Source organism: Gymnogyps californianus, chromosome 1, assembly GCF_018139145.2.
Source record: "Gymnogyps californianus isolate 813 chromosome 1, ASM1813914v2, whole genome shotgun sequence".
Taxonomy (NCBI): Eukaryota; Metazoa; Chordata; class Aves; order Accipitriformes; family Cathartidae; genus Gymnogyps; species Gymnogyps californianus.
In genome coordinates this window covers 209682718-209710412 of record NC_059471.1, presented here as the reverse complement: position 1 = coordinate 209710412, position 27695 = coordinate 209682718, and the positions used below count along the sequence as shown (strand labels likewise).

The following is a 27695-nucleotide window of genomic DNA, read 5'->3' as shown; positions in this document are numbered from 1 at the left end:
CCAGAAGAGGATAACACTGTGCTGTTCAAAGCCAGAGAAGAGGATGCTGCAGCAGGTGACCCATGGGTCTGGGCAAGAGTTTCAGCTATGTGGATGAGTAAGAAAAGTCACTTCTGAGAAATAATGAGCTACAGGTTTCATCTGGCATCTGGAGAATCTGCCTTTTTTAGAAAAAAAATAAATGGGAGGCATAGGAGGTGCAGTTCACTGAAAAGTTATGGCCTCTGATTGCAGACCATATACAGGGAAAAGATAGATGTGGGTGTTTCAGTCTGGAAAAACGAACATGGTTAAAGCATTTACTAGGGGCCTTCTGCCACAGTAACTCTGAGCGTATCTCCCAAGAGAAATCAAGCTGTTAGTCGAACATCGAGGCATGCTGGTGGGGCTCTTGCCCAATTCTGGCTCACTGCATCAACAGGGCAGAAACTCAGCCTCGATATGAAGAGCAGAAATACAAAAAGCAGAAAAACTTTGATCTGTGAGAAGATCCTGCGCTTTAAATACTTGAGCTAATCCCATGGTAGCCACCGGAGGGCACTCCAGACTTGCTGTTGAAAGTCCTTTACACTGATACCTGCACTAGTTTGTTCAGCGTGTAGCAAATTTAACTGCATGTTGGTACCGGTGCCTTGAAATGGAGAGCTAGTCAGCATGACAGGTCTCCTTCACTCCAGACTTGATTTCCTTGTCTTTGTAAAATATCCAACGTGATAAGGCGCGTTTGAGTGGGTCAGAGAATGAGGAGGTGAAATTTGTTGCAGATGTACTGAGCCCATCACGAGAATTTCTCTGATTTTAAAGCTTTCAAAAAATGAACTTATCGTGACCAAGTGCGCGTAAGTGTTCCCATGGAAAACTTGATTTCTGATTGAATATGGATTAAATTTGTGACTTATTTATAAGACCAAATTTACAAAGTGGCCTCCACTGTTGGCATCTATTATGGGATTTTATACAAGGAGTTCCTAAATAATTAAAGAAAAATTAGGTATTTTCCTATATTATTGGATTGTTTATGGCTAAATTTTGCTAGCTTTGATATATGATGGGGAAAAAAAAAGGTTAAAAGTACATAACAGTATTAGATGTACTGCTTGAATTTTATTAATAATTATGTATTCTTATTACTGGTGAAAGTGGTATGAATGGCATGTCATACTCTCTTCAGGAACACTGCTAGATGAAGAAACATAAAGGGTCTTGGTTATGGTCTTAAAGGCAATTTGGTGATAAAAACTCAAAAATTAAGTGTAGCTTTTAGTAGTTTATGTTTACAGATATGTTAATGCAATAAATATGAATTAATTCACATTTTATCCAACATCAAACAGACAAACTCTCTTTTCTAATGCTATCTTCCTTTGCTGAGTATCTTAGAGAAGCTAAGGAAGTTCATCGCCCCTCTAAGTTTTAATTTATGTTACCAAAATCTCTGACTGAGGAAGAAGAAAACCCTATAGGAGTTTTTCTTCAAAGCTTGCATATATCTATAGGTATGCGCAGGTGTGGGTATATAACTAACAGAAACTGAAGATTTATAATTGTAAGTAGTAGTACAAATGAGTGAGATGATGAAGTAAATTACCAAGTTTTGAGTGGTTTTAAAAGATAAAGGGGAATAGGTGGGAGCAGGATAAAGCAGAAGGAAGATGAAGGGGAGGTGCTTTTGAGGAGAGGTAAAAATGAAAAGAGAAGAGGAAAGAGTGGAGAAACAAGGGAGAAAATGTCCCTTTGAAGAACCAGAGGAGCACACACTGCCAGTGTGCTCCCACGTTTTCAAAACAACACTGAGCTTTTTCAGCTGTAAGTCAAATTACCAGCCACTGGCAAATGTGCTTTACAAACCGATATAGCTGATCTGGGCCAGGTAGCTTTCCTACTACACAAAGAAACCTGCAGATTACTTGTATCTCTTTCCTAATATTCCTCTCATCTTCTTGTTCTCTCTCTTTCGTTCAGTGTCCAAGCAAAACCTATGATCCACTCATAAAGTCTACCAGAGACTTTCCCGATGAAGTCATTAGCTTTATTAAACGCCATCCACTGATGTACAAATCCGTTTACCCAGTGACGGGAGGACCAGTATTCACTCGAATCAACGTGGACTATCGGCTGACGCAGATTGTGGTGGATCACGTCATGGCAGAGGATGGGCAATATGATGTTATTTTCCTAGGAACAGGTATGAGAGAGGACTGCCACAATCATTCTGCACAACCACATCCTTTAAGAACACTTTTACTCCAGCAGGTCCTGAATGAACCTCTTGATTAACATCTTTTTCCTACACGTGCAGCTTTGGGAAGCATTGAAGATGCTCCTGATTCTGTGCCAGGACTTCATGCAAATGCTAAGATTAGATGAATTTGTCAGCTCAAGAGATTGCTACTATTGGGATTTTAAGGCCTCCTGGTCCCTAGGTGATAAACCAGTTAAGGGTCAGAGTACCCGGACTTTCTTACCCTCTGAGTACCATACAGTACTTGTCTTTACATTACATGGTGGTCTGGCTCCAATTCCTGCTGGCAGCACATCAATAACCAATTAAAAGAAAAAAAATTAACCTTAATAACCTCAAGAAGTAATTCCTGTTATCATTAGTGACATGGTGCTTCAGCATTAAATCTCATGTGACATTGAACAGCTAAGAGAGATTTAAAATTGAGCCTAAGGCAACAATTCCACTTAAATACTTTTAAAGATATTACTTAGCAACATGAATAGCTCCAAATGAGGACCAAGATTGAACAGAGAGGTTAAACTACTCTGTCAGGGAAGAAACCTGCTTTGCGGTTTTTCTATGGATAATTATGTATCTCTTTACATTTTTATGCTAGTTATATGCCTTAAGGAAAAAGTCTAGTTTTACCATAGTAATTAAGTTTAGAATCACTGGATGAATCACCCAACAGCATGGTATGCTAAGAAATATTAACATACCTATTCATAACATTTCTGAAGTCGTAATCTACAGTCTTACTCCACTGGAATTTCTTGTTCTTAATCCACAATTCGAAGTTCTCTCACTAGTAATAGGTCTCATAAAGCACTTCTCACTGGTAGATCTGAATGCTTTACTAAGGAGGCCATTGCCGTTATCCCCATCTCACAGCAGGTGAAACTAAGGTACATGGAGGTGAAAAGGTTTATCCAAGGGCAGTGGACGAGCTAGTGACATGAGCTGCGGAGACATTAAGGTTTCTCTTTGAATCCTACCCCAATGCTGTTGGGTTGCACAGCATTTTGTCTGGCCTATAAGGAAATTTGCTGCCATATAGTGTAGTTTGATAGGTATGGATATTCTGAAGTGATTTGGGGAAAAGTGTGAATTGTCACAGAGCATCGCCTCTTATAAAGTGTGGGTTGTCTCAGCCTTCAGAGCTTCCCAGCTGCATTATCACACATGCGAGTCCAGAGATAGCCTCTCTCTTGGACCATTTATGTCTTTCAGCTCAATCCCTCTCACAACTCTTGTCTTTCAAAAAAAGATGGTGTGAGAGTCTCTCTATGATCCCCACAAGCCAAGTACAGTGGTGTCAGAGAGTTCTTTTTTTCCATAAAAAAGAACATTAAAGTGCTGTTTGCTCCCCTGCTGCCTGAGAAGGCTGGGAATAAGCTTTAGCTGTGATGACAGAAAATCCTTGTTGCTTTCGGGATGCAATCTTTAATATAGTCAACAGAGAAGGAAAGGGAACACATTCCCAAGCTGTGAGATGCCTAGGATTTGGGAGTACTCACTAAAACTTACTTCTGATAATAGTGAGACAAAGTAATTTAAAACTTAGCTGTCCAAAAAAATGAATTCACTAGTTAAAATGTACAAAACATTCTTTTAGTGGCTATAGAGGTTGCTTTCAGATGTTTGCTATCTTCCACTACAAAATCTGTCACAGGAATAAAATTATACTGAGACACCAGCAACTTGAATACTCCTAGGTTAACTGTTACTACCCAGAACCAATGCTAATTCTTTCAGGATAAATTGTCCGGTTTAGAGGTGTTCAGGCCAGCATTTACTATGCAGTCACTAGGTGGCACTCCATAATGTGCAGATATTTATTTATCTGCAGTGCCTTAAAAAAAGTGAGTTTTCTTTTCCAGAAGCACATGTTTTTGTTCTATTTTGTCCTCTAAACTCGTCCTATGGAGAAAAATAAACTCAAAGATAAAATTTCAAATATTATATAGAGAGGCTGAATACAGATATACCAAATAACCCAGGAGATTTTGAGCAGCAGAAGATCAGAAGCTTATTATATGTTTGAATGTATGCAACCAACTTGTACATACGGAGTTTTTGGCAATTATGTCAAACAAACAAAGAGAAGCTCTAATACATAAGGCAAAATGAAATACTTTTGGCTTTGATTGATAAACAACCTGAATTATCTACTGAAAATCTCATTCTTTCCATTATAATGTATTATTTTTCATCATTTCAATACTATGCATAGTGCTTAGGACTAAGCTGTGCTGTGTCATTTCCATACTGCACATCCCAGCACCCAGCCCACTTGCCCTGAGCAGTTTCTAAGGGTTTTTTTTTAAGGCCATTCAAGATTCACAAATGTGTCATGGTCTGAGATGAAATGAACTGCTATTGATGAATAGATTTAACTTAACAAAATTCTCTAGATAACCCCAAAGAAGTAATTTCTGTAATGATTAAATTAAGATTTTGACACTGAATGGAGATTTTGTTCAAAAATTTCCCTAAAATGAAAAGATAAATGAAAAAAAGTGCATTGCTTAACTCCCCACATTAAAATGAAACCTACTTCTGATTAAGGTGCTATACTGGATGAAAATTAATTCTATAAAAAAGAGGAAATAATTTTCTGCCAATTTAGTCTCCTAAGCTGGATCTCTTTGGGGTCAGATGAGCCCCAATTCTGCCTCAAGGAAATGTGCAAAAACTTCTAGCTGGCAGCATGGACGTGCTTGTCTGTGTTTGTGTTTGTGTAGCAGGAGAATTAGACCATCCCTGCCAGGATCAGCCTACATTCGTGTTGGCTCAGCCATACAGTAAAACCATAAATGTAGTGTATAGAGCTATGTAGATAGCAATAGATGCAGATAGAGATAGATGTTGTTTGCAGGCTACATCCTTGATGCATTAGCTTTATCTTCAGGGCATGAAATGGAGTGGCACATATGTACTGAAACATAACTGTGGGTTTTACATGATGAACATTTGTTTCAGACATAGGCACAGTCCTGAAAGTTGTGAGTATCACAAAGGAGAAGTGGACTAAGGAGGAGGTGGTCCTGGAAGAGCTGCAGATATTCAAGGTAAGCATTAACAGTCACAACGTCAATTAAATATTATTCGGGGGACTTTAAGGCCCAAACTGGCTTTGTCTGTCTGGTTGTTTGTTTACTGGAACTAGTTCAAGTTTCCAGAAGGATACTCTCTAAATTTTTAAATGCCTTGGTATTCTTTAGGTAAGTCAGTCAATTGAAAAAAGTCCAAAACCAAATAGACCATGATTTTTCAAACTCATAGAAAGTCTCATTTATCCTGCCTCGTTCTAGTTTGAAATCTTGTTATTAGCCCAAATTTTTTTATTAGTAGTATTTTATTTTTAATGCCAATTTTTCTGTTGTCTCAGCTTTGGGACTATTCTTAGTACAATTATAATTTTTTTAAAACAAACAAAAAACCAAACAAAATTCCACAGATGCAGAGAAATTCTTTAAAATAACAACTTTAGGAATTGAAAACATAAAGAAAATAAAACAAAGTTAGTTTTGATTATCAATGTGTTTTAATTTATTGGTGAAGGCTGACTCAACGTTTTTAACCATTTTAATTTGGTTATTCTGGTTGAGTGATACAGAAGAAAAGTAACCGGAGCCCTGCTAACACCAATGACTTCTTCACAAATAGAGCTTGTAAAAAGCCCAAATCTCCTTTCTGTTGCACAGGCACAATTTCTGATTAATCTCATTGCTGGTGAGGGAGCTGACGTCAACATACCGTTACAGTAGGAAAGTGGAGGCCTGTGTCTTCCCTACTGATTTTCTTTTCCAGTTAGTAGTTCCTTCTTCATTCTTTGCATTCTCATTTTGCTTTTTTCTCACTCTATATAGATCTTCTTCAGTTTTCACCTTGCTTTTTCATGAAATTTTATCTGTGGCATTTTGATTACTTTCTCACACATCCTGTCTCCTATGTGCTGTACGAGGTCTTGGCCAGAATTTCTGCCCATGCTAAATAAATGAATTTGGGACTTAGAGGCAGTGTTTTCCAAGTGTAAGGACAGCATCTTTAATAACTATTTCAAATGGTATATTTCTCCATATGCCTTTTGATATGTCATATGTACAATAAAGCTTTGATTTAAAGGATCTCCACGTCTTCTGCCCACAGTCTTGGACACCAATTATAAATATCACTTTGAAAATTTCAAGATTACTCAGTGGCCTGCCAAGTAATCAGCATTTCAGTATTCAGCACCAATTTGCTACATTCTTAAAACATAACGTCAAGGGCAAATGTACCATATCATATTTAAAACAAAAAAAAGGTTATTTTTTTTCCTACTCAGCAGACATTCCTTCACGTTTTTATTGTTAGCATTTACAACTGTTACCTCTACGTTTTTGAATCCAGAAAATTGAAGGGGGTGAAGGGCTGAAAAAACATCCCTTCTTTCCTCGAACTGCATTAACGTTAAACAATAGGCTTAGATTAATCGTCTTCTATTAGGCGATAGATAATACTCTGAGCTTTGTCTTGTTCTTACATCAGTCACTGGCAAAAATTTCACTGTCTCTCATAGCAGTGAAATACATCCTGGTGCAGAGGATCTGCTTATGTATCCCCTAAATGCCATCTAAGCCTTTCAAATAGTGCTTAATAAGAACTTAAGTTGATGTGAAGGCTCATTGCCAGTCTCCAGGATGGGATTGATTGCAAACTCTGAGAATTAAAGTCAGTTGCCTCATAAGCAGCAGGGAAAATTTATGGGAGGTATTTGTGCAAGCATGAATTTAGTGATTTCTGTTTTTTTGTTTTTAATACTTGTTTAAACCAAGCAAATGTGTCTGTAGTTATATTTACTTTTTGTATGTTAAACTAATACAGCTTACTAATTCGTTTTTCAGCACCCTTCATTTGTCTCGACCATGGAGATTTCTCAGAAGCAGGTAATCACAAGCTCGTTTAATTACTGCAGGATATATGGTACACTGAACACTTAGCTTGTTATTTTCAGGTGATGTCTGTTATTTACTGGCCAAGCTTTCCATGGATGACTCTTAAAATGTATCTGGAAAGGAGATATGTTTGAACTTGTTTGCCTGCCTAATTCACGTTTGCTTACAAACAGTAATTTGTGTACCCAAGCTGGTAATTATTCATGGAAACAAATCTTTAGTCATATGGTAGTGGGATTTGTGAATGAAGTCAATGCACATTCAATTTCCGGATGCTAAAATATTTGTCTCTTTACAATCTAGTATCAAATTATCATTACAATTATTGTTGTTATTTTTATTAGTAGTCAAGAGAGATCAGGGCCTCATTGTGCTAAAATTTGTGTGCACACAGACTGAAAACCAGTCCCCCTCCTCTAAAATTGCAGTCTCAGCCTGGGTGGTCCAATCCTGGCAGTCACAGGGGCCGGTCTCAGTTGGGAATCTCCCAATGGGAAAAGGTTTTATAGCAGCTCCGAGCTCTATGATGGCTATGTGCACGTTCGGGAGGCAGCGTGACACCAGAGCCATCCCGCCCTGCCCCGCAGAAGAGGCCAGAGCAGCTCTGGCCCAACACGCCTCCCTCACACGGGAGGAGGTATTTTGCCGTTCAGGCACGCACAGCACAGCTGGGTCCCATCTCCCCTGAAAAAAGGTGGCAGGCCAGCTGGAAGTATTGCATGAGCCAGCTCTGGCTCAACAGCAAGCACTTGGACCACCCCTGTCTCAACAGGCAATCTACTCACATGTTGAGGAGAGGGCAGTAATATTATCCCCATCCTACCTAAGGATCAGAAGCAGAAGATGAAGTTTTATTCACACAAGGTCATCCCTAGTTCCCAGATTCTTAACGTCACGGCTATCCAGCCACTTCTTTTTGAATGTGTTATTAAACCATTCTTTCCATGGTTTGCTTCTGATTTTTTATTACAGCACAAATCTAAAGGTGTAAGGTGTTACGTGCTGTTGTCTCTCCAGGACTGCAGTCCCCTTTCCTCGCTGCGATGTTGTCAGGGATGGATGGGGACTGGCCAGTTCACACTGAGCCCTGAGAAACATTTTACAGTAAAGGAGGAATTCTCCCTCGTTTTGTAAAATCTGGGACAAGGTTGAAAGTCTGCAAGTGTGGCACTGAAGAAGGGAACTTATTAAATGGCCTACTTGAAGAATGCTCCTAATTCATTCGCTTTGCCTGATTTGCAGCAACAATTGTACATTGGTTCCAGGGATGGATTGGTTCAGCTCTCTCTGCACAGATGTCACACGTATGGGAAGGCTTGTGCAGACTGCTGCCTTGCCAGAGACCCATACTGTGCCTGGGATGGAAGCTCGTGTTCCAGATATGCCCCCACTTCTAAAAGGTAAGAAAAAAAATAGAACATACTGTAAAAGATCTTGCTGCTTGCAAGAATTTTAGAGGTTCTTAATCAGAACGTGTTGCCTTTTTACTTAGCATGTCATTTGCCTTAAAATTTGATCATACTCTGGCTATGTTTCACATTTCTGCTCGAAGAGCTGTGAAGACAACATAGCTTTGTTTAAGTGTGTGTGACAGTAACTCGGCTACTGCAGCTAACATCATAAATCCATCACTTTCCTTTTTTATGCTGAGTGCTTTAAGGCATGAGATGCTAAGATGGAGGTTCAGGTTGTGGCTGACTCTGCCCGAGGTGCAAGAGCCTCTCTTAAGCTTCTGACTTTTGCATAGGGCACCACCGTAGTTATAAAGCAGAGTTTAACATAGTATCCCAGAGTCGTCAATAATGAAATACATTTAATTCCCTGATCTAAATGAACAGTTGTGTTTGTGGTCTAGCCATGAGAGGGAGACAAAGATTTAAGTACTGTGATTTGACCACATTGGGACCAGTTTTTCCACAGTGAAAGAAGCTTCATCTGAACTTTCTGTACCCACCAGCTAGGACAGCAGCATGAATCTGCATGGAGGGAGAGCATGCTGCAGGCTCTAGCAGTGCGGTACCTAAGCTGCTGGATGTCTCTCTTGGAGTTTTGGGCTGATTTAGCTGGAGCTCTGAGCTCGCTCATTGAGCCAGAGTCCTTCACAGCCTCTTCATTCCCCTTTGGATGAAGCCTTCCTGACAGTAATCCTTGCAGTGAGGTTGCAGTCTGAGCTCAGGCTCTGGAATGAGACTTTCTACCTTAGGGGCTGCAGGGCTGGGACCTGAGCAATTAGACAAACCATTGAAGTTAATGACTCATAGGTTATCGTGTCATGGTGTCAAGGATCTTTATGTGTTTTCCCTCAAAGCCAAAGCAAACTAAATTCAGAGAAGCATAAATGAAAGGAGAAAAGCAAGTGTTCAGGCTCACTGCAAAGTTAGTGACACATGAGGCTTGCTGAAGTCTGAGGTGGGCTGGGACACAGAGATTGATGGTCCACGGTTTTTAACAGATGTGCAGTTTGGTGGGAAGGCCAAAAGTCTGTGGCTTCAAAACAAAGGATGGGTGACTGGCCTTGGGAATCCTCCAGTAGATCAGTTACTTGTATATTCTTCTTCTGTGTAGCAGCCTGTGCTTCCAGCATGTCTACAGCTTTTACCACAGTGGACAGCTCGGCCTCGGGAACCTGCTCTCCTGCCGAGGCATTGCTCTGCACATAGGAGGTCCCACTCCTGTTATCTTCAGTGTGGCTGTGAGGAAGGAACCAATTCTTCCCTGGGTGTCCAATTCTTCTCCTAAAAAATTAAAATACAAACTTTTTTTGGTAGCTCTTGGGAGGTAAATGCAAACATCCACAGAGGAAGAGTTTGTTTTTTTTTTTTATGCTATTACACTGAAATTACACTAAATCAGAGTAAGTTTAGGTAACACACCCAGAGACTAGCAGGCAAGTTAGTTGTGGAAGGGAGCAGACCATCTCAGACCATTGTCTCAAGCATTTTTTCCGTCCATAGAGATGAAAGATAATCAGATTCGTCAATTGTTTGTTACCAAGCTGAAACATACGTTTTTCTCTCTTCATTTTAATGACTGGTTTACTAGTCAGTATTACCTTGGGCTGATCCTGAGCTCAGTTTTGAATATCACCTGTTGAACCTCCAATCTTTTTCATGACCTACAACATCAAGGATGTTTTTGAGGTATTTCCAAGACAGTTCACCTCACCAGGAGACCCATGTCCCATGCTCCTAAAGCAGATTTAGATGCTCTTTCTGTCACTATATTGCACTGCTCTTCATTCTAGGCAGATTTTTTTCTCTCGCTTTTTCTCTTTCCCCTCCCAGTGGTTTTCCCAAATCACAGGCCCTTCTCTTGATGTCAATTGTACAAATCTCTCTAGGCCACATGCTGCTTTGAGGGTGAGGCTGGTTTTAGTTAAGACCATAATTGTCAGCAGTAGGGTGGGAGCAATGCAAGTCCACATCTGCTGAGCTCCTCTGTATTTTGTTGTTGAATTCCAGCAATTATGCCTGAAGTGTTACAAGTTTGCATGCTCTTCCCATAGGCGAGCCAGAAGGCAAGATGTCAAATATGGAGACCCTGTTGCACAATGCTGGGATGTGGAAGACAGTGAGTATTTTGCACCTTTCTTGCTCTTTTGTCGCTTTGACAACAGAGTTTGCTGTAAGGGTCTCTGTCTGCCTGTGAAAACTTGCTGAGCTTGACAGAATAACACCATTAAAGCAGTTGCCTTTCCCACACTTCATATACATTACCCATCCCACAGTTAAATTTGTGGAGCCGGGGCTGATAAGGGACACCCAGCATGGGACAGCACCCTCACATCCCTTACAGGCGACCCTCCCCAGCACTCACCCAGGGGAGGAAGACGTGCCCGTGACACGAAAACATCACACACATCCCTACAAGTAGCTACCAGGACCTCCATTCATCCAGAAACAGGGGAGATATAATCCCACAAGGCAACCCGCAGGGGTGAACGGGGAACATGCCATCTTCTCCTGCTGCATACACTTGACACAAGCCCCAAGGCCTAGCTCCAGCTGCCAAACCAGCCCCTTCCCCTCCCCGCAGCTACTTAAATAGTCCTGTTATTAACAAGAGCCTACCCCTCCTCTCCCCATCGGCTCCCCCCTCCCTTTCTCACACCATCTTTTCAGATGCCAAAGGGTCTGGCTCGCTCCTTTGGCAACTGCAGCTCTTCTCTTACAGTGAGCACTGTCAGTATGAAATCCTGCGGTTACACGGCAATCTCTGCAGCAGCGTAAAATAAATGAAAAGCATTCAAAACTGAGCTTGGGTTTGTCTGGGGCTCTTCTAGCCGCTTATTAAAGCGAACAACCCAGTCAAAACAGTATTGATTGTATCTCTGCGTTGAATGTTTGATTTGGGACGAGCCACCGCTTTCCATTGATCTCTGGTTATTTTCGTGCCGCTGCGGTGCTGGGTGCCTGCTGCAGATCTCGGCGTGAGTCAGTGCAGAAATCAGAGCTGCTTGCCACAGGATCAAAGCCTTAACTCTGCTGCACAGTGTAGAGGGCTCTGACTGTACATGTGTGCTTGCAGACATAGTTAAAAAGTCAGGGTAAAATCTCATTTCCATTAAAGTCAATGACAAAACTCCTGTTCTTTCCCAAGGGCCAGAATTTCCTCGCTTGCTGCTTACCATGGCTCTCCAAACAGTGGTATCTGAGACTGTGCAAAGCTCAAAGTTACAGAAATCCTAGCAGAAAGGCTGACAATGTCACATTTTCCTGGAAGGATAAAGAGATACTGGAAGAGTTGGCTTTACTAGACAAATGTAAAACGACTTAGCACAGAAATTGGTATTAAACCTTTGCCCTGATGTAGCGCCACCAATAGAAATTTTATCCAGCTGGGGATGACTCCTGTGTGCCATAAAACCATGAAGCTGACCTGTGCCACTCCAGGCTCTTGGCTTATTTATGCCATTTGAGATAATTAATAACATTATGGCCCCAAAACCTATTTAAATTCAGTGCTCCGCTGTGTGAGATTCCGTCCCAGAGACTTCATTGGCTGCATGAAGTTGTTTGGCTCTACTGAAATCTCAGTGGCACAGTGAAATAAAAGAAAAGCATTTAATGCAGAGAGCTTGAATTTCTATAGATCTCATATAGGTACTTATTATATTGAAAAAAACAGTCCAAAATTGTATTCATTTTGTTGTTGAGCTAACTTTTGATTTAGGAGACACCACTGCTTTCACCTTCCTTTCTGTTATTGGCAGGGCATAAGAAACAGCTTTAGTCTGATGGTAAGGCAGATAAGACACAGATAAGACAGACTGGGAACGGAAATGGAGATGCAGAGATTAGAAATTATTTGCTCAGGTTTACAGAAGGCCAAGAAAGGAGCCCAGATCTGCTCATGGCTCCTTCAGTGTTTGGTCTGAAACATACTACAGACCATTTCAAATTATACTGAAGAAAGGTAAACTTCAGTTTACTTTAGCCCTGTGACTCCTTTAAAGTGTTTGGGTTGAACAAACCAGACTGTACAATCTACCTTTAGCAGCTTTAGCTCAGGTTTAGTAGTTGCGTTACTTAAAGGAACAATACAGGTCAGATTTTAAATTCCTCAAAGGTGAAAGCCTCAACTTTAAAATGGAGCAAGCTCATGATACAGATTTTATTGACCTCCTTAAAAAACAGTTGCACTGAAGGAAGGTTAGCAGCCGCCTCTAAATCCTCATAGTTATAGTTTAAGCTAAAAGTTAAGTTTCCTTTTGCTTTTTTTATAATTCACTCACTCTTATAGCATCTGTTCTGAATCAGGCTATTTTCCCATTGCTTTAAAAACCAGGTCAGGGTTAATCTCCTGTACCATGTTTGCTTTCCAGGCATTAGTCATGAAACTGCTGATGAAAAGGTGATTTTTGGCATTGAATTTAATTCAACTTTTCTGGAATGTATTCCTAAGTCCCAGCAAGCCTCTATTAGGTGGTATATTCAGCGCTCTGGAGAAGAACATCGAGAAGAGGTAAGTTATAGTCATCAAGGCAAGTTTTGTCTATAGAGAATTCAGCTGAACATTGAAAGGCAGGAGTTATTGGGATTAGTCGATGTTTTACTTTTCATTGCCTCACCTTAGGTATCACATAGCATTCTGGTATCACCATTTGGGGCATGCAGTGGGGAAGAGAGAAGCCATTTGCACTGTGTTATACGTAGATTTAGATATTTATTTTGACTTACATGCTCATTCTGTTAAAAAAAAAGAAGAAAAGATAATTTAGGCTTTAAATAGTGGTAAAAAATTTAAATACTGAAAAAAAAACCCTTTTGTCCAGTAATTAACACAACAACTACTTCTGTAGGTAAAAGTATGTTCAAAGCTCTTTGTTTTAATAAAAGCTCTGCTCCATTTAGTGTCTGATTGCATTCCCTTATCATGTTAAGCAGTGTAGCTAAGAATTGCACATATGGCTTGCTGCTTCTCTCCATCTCTCCCCAGAGAAGGAATGGTCTGTGCAGTAAAAAGCTTTTTATTTGCTTTTTTTCTTGTTAGTGGAGTCTGAGAATTTTTCTTCAATGGCACTCTGTGCTGATGCAGAGATGTCAAGTTAAAGAATTGCACCTTGCATCTGGAGTAGAAAGCGGTGAGACTTGTGATGGCCCTTAATTCCTGCAGGAGGAAGGTTTGGGGTCCTCACTGGTGGAGAAGCCCTGGAGAAACCTCCAGGTCCCCACATACGCCCTGCACAATTTTGTGCTGATTCCTCTCTGAGCTAGCGACAAAGGGACCCTCTGACGTGCCCAAAAGGTCAATGTGCTGGGACTGATTTGGACTGGGTTTGAGTGAGTTTCAAACCTCAGGAGTTATCATAGCCTTTCTCTCACATGAGTGATTTTGTGTCTGAGGCCGAGTCCTGCTGTGATGGCAACCATGGCAACGGGGAAGGAGAAGGGAAAAGAACTGCCCTTTCAAATGAGCTGTTAGGTGTTAGATATGCTTTTTTGTTAAATGTTCATCCGAGACAAAAATTAGTTTAAATGACAGAAACTAACAAACACTCAACCAGTCTTCCACTCTCAATGATAATTCATCCTATGAGACTTTCTGAGTGCAGAAAATGTGCTGGTTCTTTCTAAAGGCTGGGGAGATGCAGGCCAGGGCAGGTGCCTGTGAGAGCATCACCTCTGGGTGAGATGTGACTCATGGCAGTAGTCCCAAAATTGCAACCCCAGTTATGTCTTGGCCCAGAAAGCCAAAGTAAGGGGATACAAGGCACTTCTGATTTTCCACCAGATAAGACAAAAAAACGCACAAGGCTGTATATTGACTATGACACTGCAGTACTTTTAATTTACTCCCCCTCTCTTACTCATGCTTTGGATTGGCAAAGATTCTTTCCTCTGCTGAGAATAAAAACTTCATTAATTTATAGACACAGTGCTTCCCACAACATGCACTAAACACCAAAAGAAAGAGATTACTGGTTTGAAATACCACCTCTAATTTCCATTACAGCCCATACTTGGAAAAAAAAATGTGATCTTCTGATCAGCTGGCCAAGCATGCTCTCAGCCACAGGTGGTTGAAGTGAAAACCCAGTTAGAAGTGTATCAGCCTTTAAAGACCTATGGGCATTCATTGTTTGTGCTTTAATTGATTTACCTTTAACTGTCCTGTACAGAAGACTCTGCGCTCTACTTCCCTAAGGCAGCAGTTTGTAAATGCACTTACATATTTGATCAGGGAAACAAGTAAAGTACTTGCTGAATTCTAACCCTGTGTTTAGGACTCATTTTTAAGTAAATTTAAGCAGATAGTTAACAGGTTTTTGGTTTGGCTTTTTTTTTGTGTGGGGGGTTTTTCTTCTGTTTTCTTTTTTCTGAACAGGAAGTTATGTCAAGTTTTGAGGAGACTCAATCATTTTTTAAAATAATGTATTGCAACTGTAACATGTGCCTGAGCTTCTCAAAAAGAGTTACAAACTTTGTGTAGAGCATCCAGTTCCCTGTGAATAAAGTAATATTTCTGTATCATACGAAGTCACACTTTCAAGATTTGAAAGCCTCTTTTGAAGGGTTGCTTTTGAGTATTATCTGTGTCAATTTGGGGAAAAAAACCCAGTTGATTTTCTCATAAATCACAGGTTCAGATAGGCCTCTGAAGGTCAGGAAGCCAAACTCAAGCTTTCTTATTTGATTGTAGAACAAACTGCAAGTCAAACCAACTTTTGAATGAAGTTTGGGCAGGCTAACCTATATAGCATAGCCTAAGTTAAGGCTATATTATTTTTTACCACGCTTTTTATTTCCAAAAGGCTCATTGTGGCAGTGACCTGGCCCCTGCTACTTGTTCTGGGCCAAATGCCAGTTACCCAGGCATGGTGATGTCCAATACTTCAGGACTGCCCGACATGCCAAGGATGTGCGCATTGAGAGAGAGTAAGGGAATGCATGCATATGTGTGATGGCATTTGAAGCTCCAGCAAGCACACGGCATACATCTTCGCACATTAGCAGCCTTCCACAGCAATGTTTACTGGGCTTGCTCTGTGTAAACAGTCTGACATCTGTTTGTATAAGAAAAGTAAAGCTTTGCTAAAAGGCTAGATTAATCTTCGAGGCAAATTTAGAAGAAAATTTGAAGGAGAAATCTGCAAACAGATTTTCTACATTATGAATGCTAACAGTAGGCAAATAGCTTTTTACCACATATTGTCCCTAAAGCCATAGCAGTGTTTCTGTGATCTAGCTTTGATAAAACAGAAGTTGGAGCACATGTTCTGCAACTCCTTGGGGTAGTTTCGTTAGGTTTTTTTAATTCATTTTTTTGCCGTCTTTCAAGATAACAGCCTATATAAATGCATATGCACACATTGATGATTACACAATCAGATCGCTTAAAGACGGTGTATAGCTATTAGTTTTGTTTGATTCCTGTCAGAAAATTCTTATAGTAACAGAATTTCTAGTATGTTGACCCAGGTTAGTTCCAGGGTCCTAAGAACTTGAACTCTTTCTGAGCAAACGCAGCTTTCACATCTTGTATTGGAGATACCATTTTTAGAAGAAAAAAAAAAGAAACTTTTTTGGTTATTTTTTAAGATAAAGATATTAATCTAGAAATGTCACGTTTTCAAATGCATGTACCTAAAGTTAAATTCCTAATTTCATATATGGCTACCTAAATAAATGACCAGATCTGTAGAGATGCTGAACAATCACTCCTCCTATTAGACAGAATAAGGTTGAAATGTTAATCGCTTGTTAATTTGGGGATCCAAGAATTGAGATTTTCAGGTTTTCTAATTTGACTTATCAGTGAAAATGAATTCATTGGTATTAGAGCCTAATTGGAGGCCTTCCTAGAAAATCCAAAGATTGGCAGAGTAATTGACTTTCTTTTCAAAGTACTTCAATTCGACAAAAATACCATATGTCACAGAAACAGTGTGGTCATATTTAATGTGTAGCTTGATCTTTACTCAGCCAATGCCTTACCGTAACTTTTCCCGTTACAATTATATTTTCTGCTCTCTCTCTCCCTTCCTGCAGCAGATTTCTCAAATAACACTGTGCGTTATTGTAGTGCCCGTCTTAGTGGTGTAACTTATTGTGATGACGATACCATGCTTTGCAAATGACTCCGTGCACCTGGAACTTAGGTTACGGACTTTTAGTTCCAGGGCTGTAACTGTAATGTCTCAGCAAGTCTTTAAACCTGGCTTTACAAATAGATGGCTATGTAGTGTCCCGGACATGCACTACAGCTTCCTGAGGGAAGGAAAAGGGCAAAATCCAGACTAGATGGGAAGCGTTTGACCCAGCAGGATGTCCCCGACATTTCACCCTTAGGGTCATGGTTCAGAATGTGACTTCCAGACAGAGCGACCTGTGGGGAGGGACAGGATCTCCTGTGGTACAGAAGCTGTCACCAGGTCATTTTGCTGCCAGTGGGAGTACATTTCCCTGTAGTTTGGGGCCGTTTTAAGGTCAGGAGTCAAATATCTAGTGCTTTTGTGTTTAGTGTTACTCACGCAATTGATCATGTTTGTTCCTGTGCGTGCAGGGTTAGTCACTGAGAAGAGGGAGAGCGTTTCAGTGGCTGGAGTTCATAAAAAAAAGTGGAGACGTCATCTGTTTGTAATGTCTTAAACTGCTGAAGTTGTCTGAAGCTTAAAACAGACATTTATTTATTTCTCAAAAAAATTCCTATGTGTTATGTTATGTATATAATAGGTGTCAGGACTGCAAAAAGCAAATGCATGGCTTCCTACAAAGCCATTAGTTTTGGTGCCCCATGGCTCTGAAGAGTATTAGTCCCCCTGCTTTAGGCTGCACTGCACCCTGAGTCTCCTGTGGCTCCAGGTCTGCCAAGCTGCCACCTCCCCTTGCAGGGGACAGAACAAACCATATGGTCTGAAGTGACAGAATAGGTGCAGATCGCTTTTAACTCTCTCCTTCCTGCTCTATTCATACCTGGGAGTGAAAATAAATCCACTGAGAGGCAGGAGAACATTCCAGTTTCTTCTTTAGCCATTCTCACTCCCCATATTCCTACCCCACAGCCCTAAGCTGTGTTTTTCTGACAGACCCACCTTAATGACCATCTGATGGTTTGGTAGGTACAAAAGTTTGACCCACTCTTGGACAGGACATCTTGCCAGGCACAAGACTGTGACCTAGCTCCCCCATCGGAGCAAAGAGATGTTGTTTCCATTCCACATTTTAGCCAGACTGAGAAGACATTTTTCAGTTTATCCAAGACATAAGTTTCCATGTCTTTTTGCGGCTGGAGATTTTTGCATCACGATGGCAATTTTCTTCGTTACAAACATCTGGTCAGCAGCATCTTGTGAAAAAAGGTCACAGATTCAGTGCCAGCCCTGAAATCTAAGAGTTGGATGAGAGCTGAGTAAGGAAGAGGACATATATCAAGGACTGAGTTTCCAGTAGTACCTTCTGTTAGAGGGGTGTAGTTCAGTGTTTGAATCCTTAGGTCAATGAGAAAGAGAGCAAGAGAGTGGGAAGAATAAGAAGAGATTCATTCTGCAGCCTAGGAACTACTTATAGCTTTCATGCTTTCACTCTTCTATTTTATTATATGACTCATTGGCTTCCCCCCCCCCGCAATACCTTGAGATTCTTTAGTAAGACTAATATTTTTGAGTTTCCTAGGGGAAAAAAAAGAAGTAACTCTGAACTGAGATATAGCATGTGACATTTCTGCTTTGATTTAGATATACTGGGGGGGTAGGAGTTTAAAATTTAGTCTCAGAATAAGAAGTTAGCTTCACCTTGAAAATAATAGGAATCATGCGTTTCCATAATGATATTGTACCAGCAACACGTTCTTCATTTTTTCCTATGGCTTCTTGGTAAATAAAGAAAGATGTTAAAAAAAAAAAAAGAAAAGAGAAATTAACAGTACAGCTGTGCTGGAGTTAAATGATTATTTTCCCAGTACAAGAGAAACAAAGTCATGTGTAACAATAAAGCCAAAAAACCCCAGAGTAATCTTTATTTCCAGTCAAATGATGAGGATGAAGAAGAAAACAACAGAAAAACCAAGACAAATGTGAATTCTCAGCAAATGTTCCTCATTTTCCTTTCTCCCCCTCTCAATTTGTTCAGGGGTTGCAGCTAACCCATGATTAGTCCAGCTTTACCTCTAACATTTTTTTCACATGTTGATTAATGAGGGAAGGCAGGCTTTGAAGCCACTTTCTTCTCCCAGACAGGTGCAGTGTTTTAACTGTGAAAGAGTTGACATGTGAATTATTTGTAAAGAGGGAGCTATCTAAACACATCATTAGCAAAGGACAAAAGGCATTGACCTAACCTGGTGCCACAGCACTTTCAAATCCTTGGTTGTTTTCCAACTTACTGATTGTTTAAAGATTTGCCACCATTATTGGCAATGCCTATTTTTCCTCCATTGTTAAATTCGGGTTGTGAAAATCAAGTGTTTGATTTGCATGGAGATCTTTTCCCTTTGTCAAATATTGCCAGTATCTATGGCATGTGCCATAATTCAAGTAATGTAATTTTAGGCAAACTTATGTGCTTATCATGAAGGACGAAAAGTACAATTTGCTGATAAAATATTGTCAAAAATCTGCTAGCACTCTACTAAGAAAAGAAAGTTAACAGTAATCAATTGCTTCGGTTTTGTGGTTTATAATTTGTTCCCTATTGAACAAAACTATGTCTCTCATGTTTAAGTTTTATTGTATGCTCAAATTTAAGCACATGTCAACAAGCTTTTATGAATTAAAGTCTTTGTGCTTCTGAATTGTTAAATCCTATTTACAAATATTTTAGGAGAGTTATTGATTATGACTTGGGGGGAGGAGCAATGAATCCACAGTTAACCAAAACAAAATGATGTCTTTTATCTAACTAGTCTTTTTACTCTCCTCAAAATTTAATAAAATACGTTTTACATCTATAGGTCAGGAACCAAAGAGCACATTAAGCCTTCAAGTGAAAGGTTAAAGATCTACTACCAAGTAATGAAATGCCAGGTGTTTATGAAACTCCAGAGCCCTGTGGGGGGAAAAGTAGAGAGGAAAGACAGGAAGAGTTCTGAACCTACGGATAAAACAACATAAACAGGATACCAAAAAGAGAAGTGAGGGGGGAAAACAGTAATGAAGTGTTGCTCAATACGTGTGAAATCGGAGCCATAATTTCATCCTGCCAGAGGATAAGAAAGGAATGAACAATGAAGGCACAGAGAAGGAGGAGGTGACAGTCACCGTAAATCAATATCCAAGGTTAACACAGGACATTCTGTAAGAACGCTGCTTCATTAAAAATAGGAGTCGTGATGGGCTGGGATTAAGGGACACAACCAATTTAGACTCTGTTAGCTTTCTCTGCGGTATCCCAAGGCAGATGGAGGGGCAACTCCATCAGTTAACACGTTTACGACTAGAAAGTGACGGCTGCTACACAAATGGTAAATAGTTATGAGTAGCAGGGTGCTGGACTTGGGGGTCCAGTGATCTTTTCAAGTCTAGATCTGCCATTATTCTGCCTTCCTTTCACTGAAAATAGGCAAATCACTAGTGAGGGCTCTTTGGATTGGCGCCCAGCCAGCCGAAACAGCCAGCTGGAGATCTTCCAAGTGTAGGAGGTACACAGCTGTCAAGACACTCTAGACTACAATACTGGCAGAGCCACCGATCGGCAGATGCTACTGCTGCAGTCGCATGAAGCCCTGAGCTCAGAGAGATCCGTCCTGTTTTCACTCAGACAATGTGGGAACTTAGTCGTTGCATAGTGCCTTATGAAACCCAAATGTGTGGAAATTAGCTGCTTCTTCCCATCCTTTTCCCTAAATTTCTCAGATTTGGGTCTTCATGTTGACATGAACCCTGGGCAGAAGAAAGAGGGGCTTCCTTGTTGCATTGCAACAGCCAAGCCTCCGAGCACTTCTACCTGGCCCCTGCTCCTGCTTCTCTGTGTGGAGAACAGCACCACAAGGAAGCACCTGCCCTAGACATATTTCTGCCTGCAGCTACTTATTTGTGGATTAATTTATACATTTTATGCTCCTGTTTTTACTGTAAGAAAGGTACATTTACTTGGAATGAAGTGTCACTAGCTGATAAAATTGAGGACTACTGCCCTATACTGTAGGTTCTGGAGGTGGATAAGTGGTCTTTTCTAGTCTGTCTCCCTGCTATCTTCTGTGTATGTGCTTGTGGCTTGACCATGATTTCTCTGGTTTAAACTCAGTGTAGTAAATCAAAAGTAGCTTGTGCTCATGTAGCACCTGTTGTCAGGACAATCAATTTTCCAGGAATTTCCTGAAATTAGTATGATTTCACCCTGCTGGTGCCAAGTAGGCATGCTTATATACAGTTTACAAACAAGGAAACTAAAGCTCAGAGTTGACCCATCACCATCAACTGGTGGCAGGAGCCAAAAAATACTTGGCCACAGAACGAGGCAGCCAGAGCCACATTCTGACCAGGCTTTTGTAGCAGTTGATTTCTTGTCTCTGCTGCAGTCAGATAAATGGTAGTACACAGGCCTATATCCATCCATCCACTTATCTATCTATCCATCTACCTACGTACCTACCTACATACGTATGTACGTACCTACCTACCTGCCTACCTAATCTGTATGTTACTGAAGACTGTTACAGCTGATACAGTAGCAAGCCAAAGTCTCTCTCTCTCTCTCTGTGCATGTGTTATATATACGTGTATTGCTTTTTCTGGTGATCTTGAAATGATCTCTCAAATTATTTAACCCTTCCAAAGTCATTACCATAGAAACTTAGAAAAGGGTAAAGCTAGAAGCCCTAGGAGGTCATCTCATCCATCTCTTTGCTCCAAGAGACCCTATTATGATAAAGTACTAGTGAGTTAGAATCATAACAGATGGAGAATCATATGTATGAATACATTTTTTCCCATGGAGTAGAAGAGGGAATCATGTGCAGATTTTTTACATAAAGAAACAGTGTGTAGCTTACCCACTGTGAATAAATCTAATTTAGTCATCTTTATGCCTCCCTGATCTTCATCCTCTGAAGTTTGCTGCAGGGTCAGATGTGCACTCTGGGAAATTTTCCAGATTCTGTGTTGGTTCTCTCTGCCCCTACTCCCCCCTTCTTAAACCCGCTACTCAGCCTTGTGCTGAAGTTTTTCTGCATTATAACAATGCCACCAGCCGTGCTGAGGCTGCGTTTAAGGCCCTGGCTTTGCTGCGGGCTGAGCAAGCAGCACTCCAGGTCCTTCGGTGCCGTTGTGTGCTGCAGCCTCTGTGTGGCAGCAGAACATAGCACGCCTGGGAGGTGACAGCTTTGGACCAGACCAGGATCATTTTCAAAGGAAATGCTGGTGTTGGACACTGGGAGTTAGGGCTCTGCTTTCTACTTCCACTTCTGCTACTAATCTTTATATGGTCTTCGGCAAATCACTTACCTTCTGTGTTTCCCAGCTGCAAAAATACTTAGGTGCCCAGTGCCCCATCCTGGTTTTTTTTGGGAGGGGGTTATGTTTTTTTTTGACTTAGGTTATTTTGGAATCATTTTCAGATCATCAGATATGTAACTTACCTGACAGTGTTATTACTCTAAGGTACATCTTATTTTTAACATGTGACATCATGCTGTATTTTTTGAAATATTTCCATTTGTAAATGAAATTGCAGTTCCATGCTGATAGACTTCAGCTCTCACTTGCAATCTCATTCGTTTCTTTGGGGGGGGGGTGTTTGCCTTTTTTTTCTCTAAGTTCTTCTTCACAGATCTTAACAATAAAAGAACTGTAGTCAGTTGTATTCGTCTGACCTCATTGGGTCTCAGTGAGCCAAAGGCAGGATCAACTTTCGTAAAACCCAGTTGAAGAAGATCAGAATCACAGCATTTCACTTAAAAATCAGTAGTAGTATTTATTTTCAGTGTAACAGGGCCTCAGTGCTCCAGGTATGTACAAGCACACTGGTATATTGAGTGCATTAAAGATACCTCAAGAAGAGCAGTTAAAAAACGAATGGGATTTGTGGCACTAAACAGCTGCCCTTCCTTGGAGAATGTAGTCTAACTTATTGCATTGTGGTGTGATGAGTGTTACTGTCTGTCCTTTCAGCTGTACAGCATGTATCTTTTACTACTGCGTGCTGAAATGTCAGTGATACAGATGCTATAGTTAGGAGCAGAACTCGGACATTGAAAGGATCTCCTGGTATCCGTCCCAGCTGCACATGCCCCACCGTGTGCTGGCACCTGAGGGATGGGGCATGCCGTGTGCCAGCCGAGCCTTTTCTCCACCTCAGTATAGCACTGACACGTGTTCTGGTTTTGCTGATGAAACTCACCTATCGCATTCTTCTTTGTCCAACCCCACAGCTGAAGGCTGACGAAAGGATCATCAAAACAGAGCATGGGCTGCTGATCCGCAGCTTGCAAAGAAGGGATGCAGGAGCCTATTTCTGCAAAGCCCAGGAGCACACCTTTGTCCATACCATCGTGAAGCTGAATTTAAATGTCATTGAGAACGGGCAAATGGAAAGCACTCAGAAAACTGAGGATGAGGAGGGCCGGGTGAGGGATTTGCTGACGGAGTCCCGGCTGAGGTACAAGGACTACATCCAGCTTGTCAGCAGCCCCAGCTTTAGCCTGGATGAATACTGTGAACAGATGTGGCACCGGGAGAAGCGGCGGCAGCGGAACAAAGGTGGTGCCAAATGGAAGCATGTGCAGGAGATGAAAAAAAAGCGAAACCGAAGACACCATGAGCCAGCCAGGCCACCGTCTACGTAGTTTGTAAATGCTATTTAAAGAAAGGACATTTTCCATGAAAAAAAAAAAATACTGTGTTCTGGTTTTGTGCATCTTGCCTATGAATTAGTACTGCTTCTTATTGAAATCAGATAACTCACCATCACTATTAATCTGTATGAGACTATACAATGGGATTTGATCCCAAATGAGATGTTCCTTATTGGAGTACCACGCACCAGGCAATAATTTCAAATGCATTCATTAAAAAGAAAAGATGTACACTTTTAGCTAATTTCTGGGTAGCCTGAGGCTACGTGAGTTGTATTCTGTACTTCCTGCATAATTTTCACATAGGATTTAGTGTCCGTGTTCCCATGTTAATATTTGCTGCCACGTTCCACCCCAGAGGTGGTTACATTTCAGGGGAGGGCAGATGTATTTCTAGTTCTTTGGCATCTTTCTGAATAAGAAGCATGGTAGAAATGTGTGACAGATCTGCAAAAATACCCGCTAATTTACCCGTTGGGCTCGTATACAGGCACATGGGTGGGGTTTGCTAGCACAGAGAGGCACAGCAAAAAATCAAATTAAGTATTGGCTTAGGGACAACATTCATTCTCCCCATAAAAAAAGAGAAAGCATAATCATAGTTTAAGAGAGGGGAACTATCGAGCATTACTCATTAGAGTTTGAGTAGCCACCAGTTTGCAGTCCATCTGCTGAAATGAAATGTTGACTCTAATTGAAACTGCCACTGAGATGCTTGTGAGTAAATTTCCTAAGTGGTCCGAGGGAGGTACGTGCACAAATCCTATTAACAAATAATAGGATTCCTGCCTGCACCTCTCCTATCTCTCCAAAGGTTTGACTCTGGCTGTTTCTCTGGCCCTTTGCTAGCTTTGTTTTATGCAGAGGAAAAGAAAAATAAAAGACAACAACAAAGCTAAAATGAAAGACGATGAGGGAGAATATTTAGTGGCTGAGACCAGTGCTCTTGATGCAGAGCTGACATTCCTCAGATGTGTGTATTCTTTGGGATTTTCTCCCAGAGGTCTTATGTATTTTTAAGTTGAAAATTTGCATTGTTGGAATTAATACTTTTATTATAATTAAATAAAACAAAAGATGTCCATGTGTAAATAAAACTTGTAAGTTAGAAATTTGCTATATACCATAATTTCATTTGTAAAATGTTCCTTGTTCCTTGGTTCATATTTTGGTTTTAATAGTGTAAATTTTTCCATATAAGCAAGAAACACTGGCCTCATTCTTGTCTATTTTACATCAGTGTGATTTCATTGATTTTATTCCTGATATGCAGCAACAAACACAAGCTCAAAATCAGGCCTACTGTCTCTTCTCATGAGTCACAGCCCCCCTTTCCTCTCTTCCATCTAACCTCCCTCTGTTTTGCCTTTCACGCCTTTTTGAGTGTGAAATGACAAATTAGCCACTTCCTCACATGGAAGAGAGCTTTGATGGATACCAAAACGACAGACTTTACTTGTTTCTCATGCATTCTACAGATCTTAAGAGCAAAGTCTGTGGGAAACCCGTGTAATTGGTGTGCACCTCATTAAGGAACCAAAAACGTTGGCTCTGAAAGTTGTAGATTCGCCCTTGCCCACGCTGGTGTTTGTGTGCGCATTCAGTCCCTGATCTATAATTGTGTAGGTCCAGTTTGCATCGTTGTTCATTTCCTCTCTGTTGAAAGTCAGATATGGCAAAGTGTTTGTCAGATTTCAGAAAGGAATCTCAGCTTACCCACATTTCTTGTAAAATCCGAAAGCTGAGTTTGCATGTGTTGTGTAAAAGCCAGTGTTACCATATGTCATTAATTTTAGATGCTTTTTTAATAGGAGATGTATGAGTTAATTAGGAGATATTAGATAGCATGCGTACAATGCTTTGATAGTGTAAAGCACTGAGTGCTAAATATTATAAAATACATCTGTGGGGAGGAGGGAATTTCTCAGCACAGGACCTTTAATCAGCAGAGAGACTGATGCTGAAGGTAGTAACCAGTCATACAGTACTTTGAGAACACGCAGAGAACTTTTTGGCGTTTTTGCTGCAAAATAATGTAGGCCAGGCATTTCACAAGAGGCTCGTCATTTTGGGTGCCTTGATTTTAAGGCCAATTAAGACTACTTAAAGGAGATATGGGAGGGTATTAAACTACTACATATAAAGCACCCTAAAACAGGATACTCAATATTCTTGGCTGTAAGGTTATGCTGTCACCATACAGAACCTGCCCAATTATTCCTTATTAGATTTTTATCAGTCCACAAAGTCCCATTTCTCTGACTTGGACACTAAGTAAATGAGTGGAACCACACCAAGGCTATGGAATAACAGGTGGTCTGCGTTCGCAGGCACTGACAAAGGACCTGCTCTTCTCCCTGGTGGTGACGCAGTACTTGAATTATTGCATTTCAGACAACTCTTATCACATGTTTGCCTACTTCATAAAAAACAAAATCAATTTCTTCTTCCATGTTTTTTCTGCTTCATGAAAACTAAATCATCTGATTTATGTTTAGACAGCACTGGGGGTACGTATTCTACAAATGAACCCCCCCCCTGACTTTAGTAGGAATCTGGGATGACTAAGGGTCTCAGTGCTGGGAGCATTAGATTTAAATGGTTGAATTAAAATGTTATTTCTCTTAAAAACAACTTTCATTTCTTTTATTTCAAACGTTGTTGCAATGAGATTCTTCTTAAAGAAATGACCTCATCAGTCTGGGGTACAGTGGTAGCGTAAAACCCCAAGAGAGATATAAGGCCTCTTCCATCATGGGAAATAAATTCAATAACCTCCAAACCAGCGTGCTATATTGGGTTCATGCCACCACAGGGAGCATATTTAATAGTATTGCATAGATAAAAGTCTGTGTTTTGATACACTGGCTAAGATGTATGCTATAGCTGGCAGGGCTAGCACAGCTCCTCATGCACAGCAGCTATTACACATGCAAGGAGGCCAGAGGACCTTGGAGACCAGGGAATGAGAGGGACAGATAGGGATCACTACAGGAGGTAAGACAGGGTTTTGTTAGGCAGGACTCAGCAATGTAAACCCAGGAGTAGGAGCAGGAGGAGCAGTGCGTCTTTCCACAACCTGCAGTCCCAGAGAGGGGTTCAGAGGATGAGCTAGCCCAGAAACTATAGCAGGAGAGGATCCCGCTCTTTTCAAAAAATTTCATCTTCTGTATAATTTAAAGGCTTAACTCTAAATCTGCTTAAATTTCAAATCAATGATTTGGGGGTCAGCTGGGCTGCTGTGAACTGTACTATGAGCCACAACAGGCTCATAGTTAAAATGAAACTGAGCCTTACCTCCTTCAAGAGCTCCATAAAAATGAAGTTAAACGAAATTTTGGTCCAGAGTGGAAAAAAGCTGCCTCCACCTTAATAACTGTAGGTTTTAAACAGATCCCTTAGCGCACATGATACAACATAGATATTTATTTACATATGCATTCAACCGGGAGTCCAATTATTAATACGTTATCTTTTCCTTCAACAAAACCTTTCCATTGACCCAACTTCAGCAAAAGGTCAGCGTTGGACTGAACTGAAGTGGTTTCAAACAGATTCTTAGAATAACCAGCACAATGTGAGCTGTAGTTATAAAAATGCTGAAAACTGACATAAGCTTTAAAGCCCAACAGGGCCCTAAACTTTGTAGCGATCTTGCAGTCAGTTAAAATAAACCAGAAAATGGGATTAGCAGAAAAAGGAATAAAGTATTAACACTTATTGTGATAAACTAGTTCCGTTACTGGAAACTGTTCCAACAACAGGTGTGAATGTGTGTTCATGCCATAAGCAAATACTTTTCTCTCCAAGCAGTTAAACTTACATTGCTTGAGGTATTTAAGAACCTGAATACTTTCCAGTTCATACATAGGTTTTGGACCAGGTTCTTATGTCACTCATAATGAAGTAATTATGCAACAGACTTCCTCTGGTTCATGTGCTTTTGAGATCAGAAGATCCCTACAGTTCAAATGTTATGAACCCTTTAATCTAACCATTAAGGGTATTGATCTGCATTTAACATTTCAGATAATGAATAATTATTTGTTACTATTACTCATTATTCATGTAATGAGCCCATGTCTCATAATAATGTCTCAATATTTAATAACATCTAATGGAAATCGAGTTTGCTAATGTTTTGTCATATGAGCATATGTGTATAGGAGTGCATATACAAATGTCTTATTTTCTGTTCATTTTGTAACAGAGATTAATTTGCAAAAGGCAAATGTGATTTCAAGAGTCAAGGTTCAGCTCAGCTTCCACTGACAGCAGACATTAAAATCCTTCTGTAACTG

The 27695-nt window shown here is 40.6% G+C and overlaps 1 protein-coding gene across 2 annotated transcripts in view; it reads left to right on the top strand.

The window, feature by feature from the left end:
• The window catches only part of SEMA3D (semaphorin 3D), a 144654-nt gene extending 118644 nt beyond the window's left edge, over positions 1-26010 (top strand). For both annotated transcript variants that reach the window (XM_050892176.1, XM_050892185.1), the window contains 7 exons: positions 1963-2185; positions 5207-5295; positions 7114-7155; positions 8407-8564; positions 10670-10734; positions 12989-13128; positions 22972-26010. In XM_050892176.1, the coding sequence (XP_050748133.1) occupies positions 1963-2185; positions 5207-5295; positions 7114-7155; positions 8407-8564; positions 10670-10734; positions 12989-13128; positions 22972-23385 (1131 nt within the window). In that variant the 3' untranslated portion in view covers positions 23386-26010. The remainder of the gene's footprint in view (positions 1-1962; positions 2186-5206; positions 5296-7113; positions 7156-8406; positions 8565-10669; positions 10735-12988; positions 13129-22971) is intronic.
• Positions 26011-27695: the final 1685 nt, after the last annotated feature.